General features: G+C 42.5%; 1 protein-coding gene across 1 annotated transcript in view; it reads right to left on the reverse strand.

Annotated features, from left to right (window-relative positions):
* fbn1 (fibrillin 1) overlaps positions 1-14,126 on the reverse strand; it is an 85,387-nt gene that overhangs the window by 26,067 nt on the left and 45,194 nt on the right. The window contains exons 34-43 of the mRNA XM_074620428.1: positions 9,336-9,458; positions 7,340-7,462; positions 7,122-7,247; positions 4,859-4,981; positions 4,474-4,596; positions 4,191-4,358; positions 2,369-2,437; positions 2,118-2,243; positions 302-424; positions 43-201 (exon numbers count right to left, since the gene is read on the reverse strand). Of these exons, the coding sequence (XP_074476529.1) occupies positions 43-201; positions 302-424; positions 2,118-2,243; positions 2,369-2,437; positions 4,191-4,358; positions 4,474-4,596; positions 4,859-4,981; positions 7,122-7,247; positions 7,340-7,462; positions 9,336-9,458 (1,263 nt within the window). The remainder of the gene's footprint in view (positions 1-42; positions 202-301; positions 425-2,117; positions 2,244-2,368; positions 2,438-4,190; positions 4,359-4,473; positions 4,597-4,858; positions 4,982-7,121; positions 7,248-7,339; positions 7,463-9,335; positions 9,459-14,126) is intronic.

Genomic DNA, 14,126 nt, shown 5'->3' on the forward strand with positions numbered 1-14,126 from the left:
TAGTTCCTTATACTTTCTACACCTGTGTGTTGGAGACCTCACCAGTGCTGGGCACAGGACACTGTTCACAGGGTTTATTCCATGCACGGCCAATGTTGTAGGAGCAGCAGCACATCTTTTTGGTCATGTTGAAGGTCAGCTCTCCGTCACATGTCCTGTTGTCAGAGTAAAAGTTCCTGAAGCAGTAGCTCTTCCTCATGTCTGTATGTGTTAATAAGAAAGAGAACGTTAAAGGCAAAACTGTCACCGCATGTTCCTACCATTTCGCTGATTGATAGTGGAGTGCAGCATGCAGACCTACCCATGCAGTTGTTCCCTCCATTGACCTGCATGTAGTCCACAGGGCAAATACAGGTGTAGTTCCCGATGGTGTTGTAGCACTGGCCTGGGCCGCAGATACCTGGTCGCTCACACTCATTGATATCTGCACACAGTGAGAAGGACAGATTTTTTGGATTAATAAATTCCTTTAGTTGACATGCCACACGACTTATTTAACTTATTTAAAACTTCTAACTGAAGACTACCTGTGATCGAAAGGAAGGTGGAACGAGTGCAATATGGAATACATCATGACGCTGATTTCCTACATGGAAGAACTACCTGTCTGCAAAATATTCTGATCAAACATATTGTGTCTCTAGGTAAGTAGGGATGTCATGATAACCAGTATTTTGGTACCAAGTCGATGCAAAGCTCTGAAAATGTTTTTCTACAGTACCGCAGGTATCATAGTTACTGGGGATCATGTCTCGAGACTAATGCCGTGCCGTGGTCCCGGGGACGATAGAACATTTTCCTGATAATTCTACATTGTGGACAATAAATCAGTGTTGAAACCGGTTGTTTGCTGTTATCAGCTGGTGGGCGCACAGTCCCGCTTGGCTAAATAACTGAGCTAACAGCTAACGAACTGAGGTTGCATTGAGTTACATTATGATGTTCAAGCTCTATTCAGTAAAATGAGTATTGGGCAAATGGAAATTATAAAGTTATCATGATGTGTTCATATGTAGTCTTGTTAACTTGAGGCAGATCCTCAAGAATTAATAATAAATTCACAAAAACAGTATGCAAACGGTTATAAAGGAGTGTATGTTGAAGAACATGGGGATTTATTGTTTTGTTTTTTTACAGTGGTATCGAATTGGTGATCAAGAATCATGGAATTTAACTGATATTGGCATCGACTACTAAATTTCTGGTATTGTAACGTTCCTATAGGTAAGTGAACAATGACCCCCAATGTAATCATCATCTTATGTGAACATATTGCACAACCAAAATGACCACTGCCACAACTACAGCAGGACACAGGCTGGATTATAATTTTTCTAATAGTTTTCCTTTCATACTTTCTATACTAAAATGCTTTCTCTACCACTATTACCGCCAGATAGCAAACACAGTGCTCGTTCCTTCCAGCCCAGCAAACAGCTGAACTGCTGATTGACTAGAGTCATGGTGGATGTGCATTTCTGGACTTTATAGAGCAGACACCGGCTTTTGTTCTTCAGGCCAACAAACACACGCTAATTAAAATGCCTCCCGCCACATGTCATTGTCTAACCCTTAGCCCCACTCCTCTCCTCTCCTCTCTTTGTTCCCGTTTCTCTTTTCTAAACACCCTTCTCATTTATCTCTTTTTCTTCCTCATCTTTCATCTCTCTGTCTCGCCCTCCCTCCGTCATCTCTGGCCTGTCTACAGGGGACTCAGTGTACTTCCCTGAGGAGAGGGCTGACCACATCAGAGCCTCGCTCCTCTGGACACAGTTAGGCGCTCAGCTGTCTCATCATCCTGACGGAGCTTTTAGCAACAGACGGGGAACCAGAGCGGAGACATATTGAGCTAGAATTGAGCTAGAATGTCGTCTACAGGACAAAAGGGTCCAATATTTCTGTCTTTTTGCTCTCAGCGCTTTTCCCTCTCTCTCTCTCCATGTGTCCTCGATGAACGAAGGCCTCGACGGCTGGACTCAATTTCCTTTCCACTGAAACGTCCCAGGGCAAGAGCTAGAGAGGAATAGGTCACCTGTGTGTTCATGTGTGTGTTCGTGTGTGTGTGTGTGTGTGTGTGTGTGTGTGTGTGTGTGTGTGTGTGTGTGTGTGTCTAATACCTTCACAGACTCTGTTGTCTGGGTTGAGGGCGTAGCCTCTTGGACATTCACACTGGAAGCTGCCAAACGTGTTGATGCATTGTCCACCCTGGCACAAGCCTGGCAGCTCCTGGCACTCATTGATGTCTGCCAGAGAGAGAAAGGAAACACTCAGTGGGCATTGTGTGTGCGTGTGTGTGTGTGTTTGTGTATGTGTTTGTGTGCACAGGAGCAACCTGACACAAACACATGAGAGCATGTTGCTGTCTGACCTTCCAAGATGACAGTGATGGGGTTTGGTCTGAAGCCTTCTCCTCCAGGACACAGCGTCTTGTACTCGGCTGTAACACAGCACCAAATCATTAACAACCAACACACAAACCACAAACAAGGCTGTTTTATTGCACGGTTTGACAGTACCGATGAGCCATCTCAGATCTCAGAGCTATCCACAGAGCCCAGTGGACTGCAGCTACTCACAACTACAAAGCGAAAAAAGAAAAAGTTTGGGTTCTTGTCACAGAAGCAAGCATTTCCTCGAGCTGAAAAAGGATGAGTCATTCCTTGTAATGTTCTGAACCATCTGTTGGCAATTTCAAGTAAGATGCACAAAACTGTCTCATCTTTACCAGCAACAACAATTACAGGAAACACACACACTCATCGCATGTTAAGAGCAGGCAGCATGTAGCCTGTATGTTGGCAGAGCGGCTAACTCGCACCATGATACAAAACAACTAATAGAGGGAGTTGACAGTGTTGTTGATCAAAGCCAGCGACAGCGAAATTACTTACAGCCAGATAGTGACATTCAAAATCCATTATCCAGCCACCTCCCTGCCCACTCAGTAGTCCAAAGTCTACTCAAATCTTTACTTAAGTGATGGAGGGCAGTGCAAGGCAAGGAAATACATGACAAAGTAGCAGCAACTTCATCATTCATTAGACATTTGTAATGGTTCTCCATTCTTATTATCTGCAACTGACTCTATCGTGAAAATTATATGAGAATAACTTGAATGTTGCTGCATCTCTTAGTTAAAAGATTCATGTTGTAGGTTCATTCAATTAAAATTGCACTTGTTTGATTACAAACAGGGCTGCATGGTGGTGCAGTGGTTAGCACTGCCGCCTCATTGCAAGAGGGTCGCAGGTTCAAACCTGGCTTGGGGCCTTTCTGTGTGGAATTTGCATATTCTCCCGGTTCTCCGGCTTCCTCCCAGGTTAGGTTAATTGTTGACTCTAAATTGCCCGTAGGTGTGAATGTAGTTGTCTGTCTCGATATGTCAGCCCTGTGATAGTCTGGCGACCTTTCCAGGGATGGATGTTTCTAAATAAACGTGACTGACCTGAAGAGGCATAAACTAAAGTAAATAATTATAGCATCAAAATGCAGCTTCTCATGTCTTATCACTTAACGCTGAGCAAATCTGCACAGCTGCAAAACCAGATACTACGGTGAGCTAGCTATACGTATATTAATATCTTCAGTGTAGTGAGGAAAATATCAATACCCAGTATAACACATGACTGATTTTACAACGTGTGTTGACGAGGTGGGTTGAACATTTAGAATATCCGTCAGGTAGAGAACTTGCTGCCTGGAGGTGTGATAGGGGCGGCTGTGGCTAAGAGGTAGGAGCGGGTCGTCCTCCAATCGGAAGGTCGGTGGTTTGATCCCCGGCTCCTCCAGTCATATGTCGAAGTGTCCTTGAGTAAGATACTGAGCCCCAAATTGCTCCGGAAGGCTGAGCCATCGGTGTGTGAGTATTTAGATTACATCCTGATGGGCAGGTTATCACCTTGTATGGCAGCCTCTGCCATCAGTGTATGAATGTGTGTGTGAATGGGTGAATGCTGACATGTACTGTAAATTGCTTTGAGTGGTCAGAAGACTACAAAAGCGCTATATAAATGCAAGTCCATTTACCATCCATATGTCACCTCTGTATATCTCTGGCTAGAGCTCACAAACCTTGCTATAGAGTGCTGCAGGGATGATGTATTTGTAGTAAATTCACGGGTGGGATATCTACTGATGTATTTTATGTCGTGGAATAAAACGTTAAAATCTCTTAAACTGAGTTGACTCACTTGAGTTGACATAGGGGCATGATTCACAGGGATTTCCCCAACCCTGGCCCAGCGAGCAGCAGCAGGATGCCTTGGAAACACCAACTCCAATCTCATTGGAGCAGTCTAAACTCTCTGATGCGTCTCCTCGGGAACGAGCATCCAGGTAGCAGCTTCCAGAACGAGTGTCTGTACACACACGCACACAGGTGTTAAGGTATACAGGTGTTTGATTCAGAATTAGTTCTATGATAAGCTAAGCGCAAACATCAACAATGTGTAGTGAGGACTTGTTGAGTCTCACCTACACAGCCCACCCGAGTGGGGTTGAGTTCAAAGTCTGCAGGGCAGTTACAGTGGTAGCTTCCAGGGATGTTGACACACATCCCATTGATACAGATGGTCGGGTCTGCACATTCATTAATATCTGAGAAAAAAAGACAAATCAACAGTTTATAACAGTTCTTCATCTCCACAAAAAATATATATATTTTTTTATTATCAATACATCATTATTTGCCACAACAGCAAGGAGAAGAGAAGGGACTTTCCTTCTGTATCTGAAAGGAGATGAGAGATGTTCACTGCTGCTCAATTTCTTTTACACTCTTTCAAATCTCCTCAGCTCATCGAGGCATTAACAGAGCATCATCGGGGTTGGCAGCTTGACTGGTGTTGACTAGTCTTACCTGTGCAGTTGCCTCCACTCCTGTCCAGTTCATAACCGAGGCTACATTCACATCTAAAAAGTCCCGGGATATTCTGGCAGCGTCCATTGACACAGATGTCAGCAAAGGTACATTCGTCTATGTCTGTAAAAGAGACACAGACAGAGAGAGAGAGAGAGAGAGAAAGAGAGAGACAGAGAGAGAGAGAGGCCCAGCTGTGAGGGATTAGTGGATCATGGGATCATGGTGGAAAATTGGCAGCCAGCAATAGGAAGTGAAGGCCGCTCACCTCTGCTAAAGAACGACAGTTCTGGGGCAAAAAAATGCCCAGACAGACACACACATACACTATCAGAGCAGCAGCCAAGGTTATGAAATTGTGCTCTTCCACATCATTAGACTCTGCACAAGTCATTACTGTCCAGACCTGTCTGAGTTGAGGCAGGCAGGACCGGACAGGTTATTTCAGGATGTTTGACACATCAGCACAATGAGGTCAGTCTGCTCAGTCAATTGAATCCAGCGATGTCTTATCACTGGAAGCATGAATCACACTCGTCTGCTCCCAGTCAGAAATGTGCTCAGATGTTGACTCTACAGTAGCTCAGCTCTGGATTTCATACAAGATCCCTCCTCAGTTATTTAAGTCTACATGCAATCTAACATCACCTTGATATTTTATTCTACTTTATGTAAATGCTGCATCCCAATTAAGATATCCCTAAAACGATCTACTGTCTATGGGACACCTAGATAAAGCTTGAAGGCATGTAAGCATTTCATTCATATTTTAAATCCAGGGATATGTCTGGAAGGTGCTCATCTCAAACAAGAACTTGAAAAGGATAAAAGACAGTGTGTACACTAGGGTCGGGCAACTGGACGAATATATTGGCTATCGGCGATTGGCTAAAGTACATCGCTGATTGTTTTTATTGGGCGATCGTTTGGGCGATGTTTGTCATTTTAATTGGCTAATTCAATGGTCCGCCTCGAAAGAACGAAAGCCTCAGCGGGGGTAAATAACGTGGGGAGTCGGCATATTTTCACATCTAACTCACTGAAATAAGAGTTTATTTCAACCAAATCAGAGTTGGTGATTATTGAAAAGACTAACAAAGACTGTTGTGGTGAGTTTTATTTTGTTTCTGTCGAGTTTGAATGAAGTGTGCTTTACGATGCTGCGCCGCTGGAACAGCCAATCTATGGCAGCGGGTGAGGGGGCGCACACACACCTGCGCGAACATATTGGCAGTCGCCAGTTTTTGGGCGGATGATGGCCGTAAAAATTTGAACATATCACCCAACCCTAGTGTACACATAGCATTTCAGCCAGCAGGATGTCAGGAATTAGCCTAAGATTCAGACTATATGGCCTTTTGTTACCACTCCACTATGTAGCCTTTGTAAGTCTGTACAGAGTCAATACACTACACTCTTTATCTTTAAAAGTCTTTGTCTTAATTGACAATAAATGTTTAATGCAAAGACAATTTGCACTTTAGGCGATTTCTATGGTGCAAAATAAGAGTTCCTTCCACCCAGTCGATTGTTTTTCTGCATCAGGGAATCTCAAAGACCTTTGTCACTCTTAACGGTATAACATGGACGCTAGCCAAAGGAGGTTATGTTAAATTAATTAAAGATAAAACTAAAGTCCGTGCCCACTCAGCCTTGTTTCTGAGTGTTAAGAAGTCAGATGCTGGCTAAGTTAGCTGGCTTGCAAGCTAATGTTAACTAACTAGTTATCTAAATTTAGTCCTGTTCCCACCTTAAGACTGCTTATGTTGCACAAGAGTGAAAATAGGTGGAAAATGCTTAATAAAAATCTTTACATACAGTCTATGGTTGGGGCAGAAGCACAATAGCCAACAAGAACATGTTAGGATAGCAAGGCTGTCATCGGCCTTTGTCTGCTGATTTAAAACAAAAAAACCTTTGACCAAGCTCCAAACATCAATACCAAATTAACAACTAATTTGAAAAGAGAACAACACAAGATCCATTGTTGTCATCAGTCTCTTAGAAATGTTCTCACAGCTAAAAGCACTTACATGCCGCTGAGCATATTGTGCGCTTCAAGTGTCCAAAATATAATAAAACCATGTGAAGGCAGCATCTGCTGGATCGGTTGGAAAACAAACAACCATTCACCAGAGAGTAACACCAGACCTTGTCTGAAACACTCATCACACACAACACACAATCATAATTTAGGATGTGGGCACCAATGCTGAGGTCTGGAACCAAGATAGTCAGTAATAGCAGTGTTGTATTGTCTTACCCTCGCAGGCCTTGCCGTCAGATGTCGGGATGAAGCCCATGTCACACTCACAGCGGAAGCCTCCTTGCAGGTTCAGGCAGTGGCCACTGTCACACAGGTTGCCGTTATCTGCACACTCATCGCTGTCTGTAGTGGCGATCACACACACACAGTCCGTAAACACACTATGCATTTGTGTATCTTTTAAAAAGAAAAAAAAATCTGTTTGTATGTGTAACCTGAGCAGTAGAATCCATCTCCAGAGAATCCATCCTTGCACGCACAGCGATATGAGCCCATGGTGTTGAGACAGTCGGCGTTGTTGCTGCACATGTGCGTCCCGTTGGAGCACTCGTCCAGGTCTGAAACACAGCAAAGTCAAATAATTACATGTATGCACGTGATGGAAACTACTTCATCCAAACCGTAAGGAAAGGATAAGGCTGCTGATGTTACATATTTTTTCCTAAATATTTCTAATTTCTAATTGTGTCAGCTTGGTCTTTCTAAAAATCTAAACAAATCCTATGAAAAGACCAAAAACAAATGCATTAGTCCATCTCTCAAAACTTCATGACTTCTCTACCATGTCTGTGGCACTAAAACACAAGCTCAATCATTCTGAATTAAGACATAACGCTAAAAAAACTGCTCAGATATACATATGTTTCATTTTCAAAAAAGGCTAAATAATTTCCTATAACAGCTGGCCACTGTAGTTTTTAACATTACTCAGAAAGGGGTAAATAGTAGTGGTGTAAGAAAATATGAATACAGTATTAGTATCGTATCGCAATATTTTGTTTTATGATACTGTATTGATTCTTAAAAATACTATTGATTTTGATTTAGGCTAATAGTTTTCATGCAAACATTAACTCAGTCAATACTTTTATTTCATTTGCAAAGATATGTGCCCTCCCAAAGTAGTGCTATGATATTGGATGTTACAGGAACTGTGATAAATGCAAATTTAGATCCCACTGTTCTGATTACATAAAAAAACGTCACTTTTTTTACTCAGATTGTATGCATATGGTGGTGTGTTCTTTATACTATGACAATTTTTTTTTTTTAAATCGCAATATATCGCCTTGCTTACTGTATTGCAATACATCGCAATATAATGAATCGTAACCTCTGTATCATGATACGTATGGTATCGCCAGATTCTTGCCAATACACAGCCCTAGTAAATAGAGCATTTGTTGGGGGCTGTTTTCAACTGTGGATTAATACACAAGTATTAACAAGACACTGTATGTTGTACTGTACATTGTAATGTAGCACAAAGGAATACTGTAAGATACTGTATATTATTACACAGCTTTGTTAAATACTCGATTCTGATTGGTCAATCACGGCGTTCTACGGCGTCTGTTATTTCTTTATAGCAGACCGTTGCTATGTATAACAGACCGTTGCTATGGGCGCAGTTTTGATTTCGGACTCTGGTGGACCGTTTTTGTGTCAAATTATTGATTTCTTAAGTAAGTAGCCGTGTAATAAGCAGGATAATGTACAACTAGCGGGTCATTGTTGTGAAATAAACCCCTTCAGGGCGACGCAAGACCCCAACACAAAGCCGCATCGCCCTGTCTGGGTTAATTTCACCACAATGACCGGCTCGCTGTAGATTATCCCTTACTAAGACTTTGGCTACACAGGCAATACTTGTTAATATGATCACCTCATTGTTTTTTTTTGTAATTTGAGACCAATTTTAATCAAAACTTAGTTTTTGTCATGCCTGAGGGAAAAATAAGTATTTTCAATCTTTTGTTTGGTTGTTGAATCACAATCATTTCTTTACCAACAACATTTTCTCACCTCTGCTGTCTTTGATACTGACAAAATGTTAAAGAAATGTCCATTTATTCTATCAGATTATATATACTACTAGGGCTACAACTAAGGATTATTTTCATTGTTCATTAATCGGTCGATTATTTTCTCAATTAATCGATTGGTTGTTTGGTTGATAAAATGGTGAAAAATTTCAATCAGTGTTTCCCAAAGCCCAAGATGTCGTCCTCAAATGTCTTGTTTTGTCCCAAACTCAAAGATATTCAGTTTACTGCCATAGAGGAGTAAAGAAACCAGAAAATATTCACATTTAAAAAGCTGGAATCAGAGAATTAGTTCACAACTAATCGATTATTCGCTGACCTCTATATATGTATATATATCCATGTATATACTATTTCACTGGACCCATTGAGTGGTAGCATTTACCTGTGCATTTGAGGCCGTCGCCGATCCATCCTGGAGCACAGTTGCATTTGAAGCCGCCGGCTGTGTTGGTGCAGGTAGCGTGTCTGTCACAGTTATGGGCTCCGATCTCACACTCATTGACATCTGACAAAGAGGAAACAAACGAGAAGCCATGTAAAGAAAAAACAGACACAGCTCTGATGGTCTGATGATTTGGGTCTGCATTCTCAGTCCAGTGGGGTTCTTGGCATTGTGGAGCGAGTTGATGCTTGGTTTGAACTGCATAAAGACAGCAGCAGGGGACGACAGGACCGAGTCTTTCTGGGTCACTGTCTTCATCCACGTATTTCAGAGCAGAAGGCACAGACACATTCTCATGATGTCTGATACTAATAGCCTTCCTGCAGAGGTTTAATGAGCAGACACAAGTCTCTGGATTTCCATTGTGCAAGTGTGTCCAGAGAGCTATAAAGAAGGCCAAGAGGGAGAACGATATCCTCATGCTGAGGCCTTGTTCGGTCTGAACTAGAATTTCGGAGGTTATTTTAGGCAAAGATTTCCCTCTTCGCACACAGACACTGCACCTCTCATATGAGGCTTTTGTTACAGCCCTCTTTCAATGCTCATGTTTGGTTTTCTCACCACCCCAGATCTCAAGTTTGGAAATATAATCTTTCCCAAATATAATTTCTATGAAAATGCAATGCGCCAACTTTACAAATAAACATTCCTTCACGGCAAAAACATTATAATTATATCTGAACTCTGCCAATGGATAAATTATTGAGGTACTTACTAGATAATGCGGCTATAAAAAATACTTCTCTCTATGGGCTAACCTATTGTATGTGGCACTGGATACTTATAAATGAACAATTAATGGGAACAATTAAATTGGCTAGTATTAAAATCGGCCCTGCCCGTAAAGCTGTTTACATCCTGTAGGGTGTAACCAATAAGGATCTCCATGAAGCAGCTGGCGGTGATGAGATACTCTTGTTCCTCGGGCAGCTCCGACATGTTCAACTGCATGGCACGATGGAAAAAGCCTGTATGGTGCTACAACAATGACGCCTGCTAATATGAGCCAAAACAACCCTGTGAAACACTCACCAACACAATACCTCTGGCCCTGAGCCTGACAGCTTTGATAGAGGGATTGTGCAAGTGTGTGCGTGTGCATGTGTGTGTGTGTTCCTGTACATCAAGGGAAGCCATGCTATGAACTCGATCAAGATGTTTGGGCTTATCAGCCAATGAGACACACTCCTCTCCGTGTGTCTGTCTTTGTGAGAGGGTGGTAATTCAAAACACTGTCAATTAGAGATTAGGGCTGCTGGTTTACAGTCTTCCTGAGGAGAGGGTACGGTATATTTACATTACATTTGATGACGGGGTTAATATGAGGGCTGGGAGCAAACGAATCTCCCTGGATTACAGACGGAATTAAAGATAATTTAAGCCTTTGATGACAGAGAGAGCACAACACGCACACACATGTGGAAATGTAAAATGCAAACAGGGTTTGTTGCATGCGAGAATCATGTCAGCGGTCACAGCTGGTGTCAAAGACGAGGCTGGATTTAACTAGAGCTAATGTCTGACAGATGAAGGGCAGAAGAGGATAGCAGAGAATTACACACCATACTGTATAGATTGCCGGTCTGTGTATCTGTTTGCCTCTCTGTCTCGCTAGATGTCTAAACGCCTGATAGTATGGCTGCCTTCCTGACAACCTGGCCCTGAAGTAATAGCTATACTGTATACTACAAAAGAAAAAGGGAGAGAGAAAATCTAAATATCTGCAGATCCAAGCCATATTAAGCATAATAAATAATGATCACTTCCCTGCATTTGAAGGCTCCCCTCCTTGTAGCTTTGTTTTATCCCCGACATGCCTTTTTCCACTGTTTTTGTGAATACCTACATGCTGTCATCTTCTCTATGTGTCTGTTTGACACAAGTAGAATCCTGAGACTATGTTACTTCTGATAAACGACAACATCTGTGGCCACAAGACAATAAAGAGATAATACTACATTTTAAAATGTAGTGTAACAATAGCCGAGTCAATAAAGCTGCTTTCACACCGCCGCGCGGCAATGACCCTGACAACCGACTTCCTGCAAGAGCATTCCTCAAAAAGTGAAGCGTTTTTTTTAAAGCGGCTACTTCTGCTACGGTCCAAGGCTGCATTGACAGGCATTTACAGGCAGGTGCTTCGGTGAACGTCATAAAGGCTTTCTGCTGGAAACCAGCCGGTTACCGCCTGACGTTCAGCACGGTGAACTCTGTGCGTCAGAGCAGAATGTGTGCACGTTCACGTGGGCAGCAACCGCTTCATACCCCTACAGCGGTGATCAAAACCACTTCCCCTCTGTCGCCTTCCCCTCATTGAAATGACTGGAGGCGGCGAGTTACCACAGGGAGGTGTGAAAGCCCCTCAAGACTCATTAAGTTGGCAAACTCACTCAGAAATGTCAGTTACATAACAATATCTATAAACAGCTAAAAACATCAGCCACCATAAGCTACTGGTCACACCAGACCAAGCTGACTCAGTCAAAGACAGAATAAGTGGCCCTGATTGTCAATAACAGAATAATGGTAAATATCAAAAAGTATTGTAACAGTAGCACAAGTAAGAGAAGAGTCATAAGTAAACAGACTGAATCAGTAATGCCAGTTAAACAACTAAAACTAAAAGAACGTGGTCGTATGTGGCCCAGACCACCTCTGAATGTGGTCTGAAAGATCTGATCTCAATGCGTCCTCAATGCGTCTTGAGTGCGTTCACGCCTGTACTAGCTGTCCACTTGTGATCGGATCACTGATGACGCATGTTAATTCCAGGTCTGAACAGGGCCTTTCTCTCTCTTCTCAGAGAGGCAGTAGCCTACATGAAAGTATCACGACATATGAAATCCCCCTTCCCTCTCACAGTCCAAGTCCAACAGCTAACTAGCTAGCTAGCTAGGCCTACCACATCTATCGGCATCAAAACAGGAAGGAAGTGGTAAAGTAGTCAAATCTGCCTTTCTTGATTTGATTGGCTCCCTGGGTCAAGTGTGACATTGATGAGCAGTGTGACTACGTACCATAGGAAAACAATGGTTTTGCAGGCAACGCATTTCTAGCGACCCATCTCAGTGTGATCGGGGCCTAAGACTGCAAAAGCAAAACCCCTGAGTGTATTGAGTTGACCAAAAGTGTTTTTTTACTGCTTTTTAATTCAATTTTTCATTTTTAAGAGAAAGATTGTGTTATGTGAAGTTACATAGTCTTGCTTTAATTGCTCAAATTGTTTGACGGTTTTGTCATTTAGCTAAAAGATGATAAAGTCGACACGCTTAAGCCTTCACCCTGATCCTCTGTTTAAAGCTAAGACACTCCCAGCCTTGTAAACTCCCCCAGTACATCTCCACCCAGTCCTAACTTTCAAAACACACGCAAAGACACGAATGTGCTTGATACAAATACTCATACCCTGCTGAGTTCTCAGTGTTGTGGAATAAAAAGAAAAATAATGCTTGTGGGATCTTCATCAACAGCTGGATCAGATCTGGACTCGAGAGCACCACTTACTCATTAACAGACACGCAAGAACATTTAGTCCACGGCGCATACCAACGCGGTCACATAAGGCATTTCAAAAATGACAACCAATTTCTTATGCATTTTTCGTCTGAATCTATTGGAAGGGTATCCGATCCAAACAGAGTAGCAGGTTTTGTTCACTTGTCTCTAACAAGACATCCTGCCTTCCTGAGAGGAATTAGTGTCTTAATTCTCTGGTATTCTTGGGCTGAAATACCAAACCTGTGAATCAGAATCGGCTGCTTTACTGCAACCCCTGCTTTCTCAAAACAAGGAAAATACTGTATGGACATTTTAATGGGATTAGAGTGAGGACGAGTGTTTGTGAGGGAGTGAGTTTGAATCATACTTCAGAAAGGCCTGTTTATTTGCGTCTGAAGGAAGACGTGCTGCTGCTGCTGACTGTGGGTCTGACTCATTTTGATCACCGAGACGAGGTCAGATAAGATCACTGAACTTCAATTCCAAACTTTTAAGTGGCCACGTAAATCAGGCTTAACTCTGGCTAGACGAGGAGTGAGTCCAAACTAGCAAAAGTGGCTCTACCGGCCGGATGGACTTTGTATTTATGTGTTCTGGAGCCCTTTCAGGTGATTACATGCTGCAGAACTCTTCCAACCATCACGTAATGTTTAACTGATCTTAATGAAAGAGCAACAAAAGAATAAACAAAGGTACAATGTGATGCATGCATCTGACAGGAGATAGTGATCTCACTACTCCTGCTGCTGTTGCTGCTAGTGCATATGTGAGTGTATGTGTGTGTGTGTGTGTGTGTGTGTGTTGGTGAGCGAGTTTCTCGTCAAGTCAGACAGGAGCTCTTGAATGAGGGTGAGTAATGTTCGAGCTGCTTCTGGTTAGCCACATTATCCTTGTAACCTCTCATTTCTCACCTCAACTTACTTTCACTCCTGTAGTTCAACAAAAAAAACTCGAGGAAAAAAATCGATACAGCATAGTATGGCGATATTTTGAGTGGTATATTGTATCAATTCACGGATGTACGCAGTATCTATCTTTTATAATATAAACTATTAACCTCTTAAATATCTGATGCTCCTGGCCGCTATTCTGTCTTTCAGAGGTTGTAGCGGGCTCGCACCTCTTCCTAACTGGACGCGATGCGAACAAGCGAGCGAACAGATTGTTTCAGTTTTTCCCAATAAAGATGTCCTAACCTGCTTTGTGCGTCAGCGAACAGGCAAAGCGACATGT

Source organism: Sebastes fasciatus, chromosome 2 (assembly GCF_043250625.1).
Source record: "Sebastes fasciatus isolate fSebFas1 chromosome 2, fSebFas1.pri, whole genome shotgun sequence".
NCBI lineage: Eukaryota > Metazoa > Chordata > Actinopteri > Perciformes > Sebastidae > Sebastes > Sebastes fasciatus.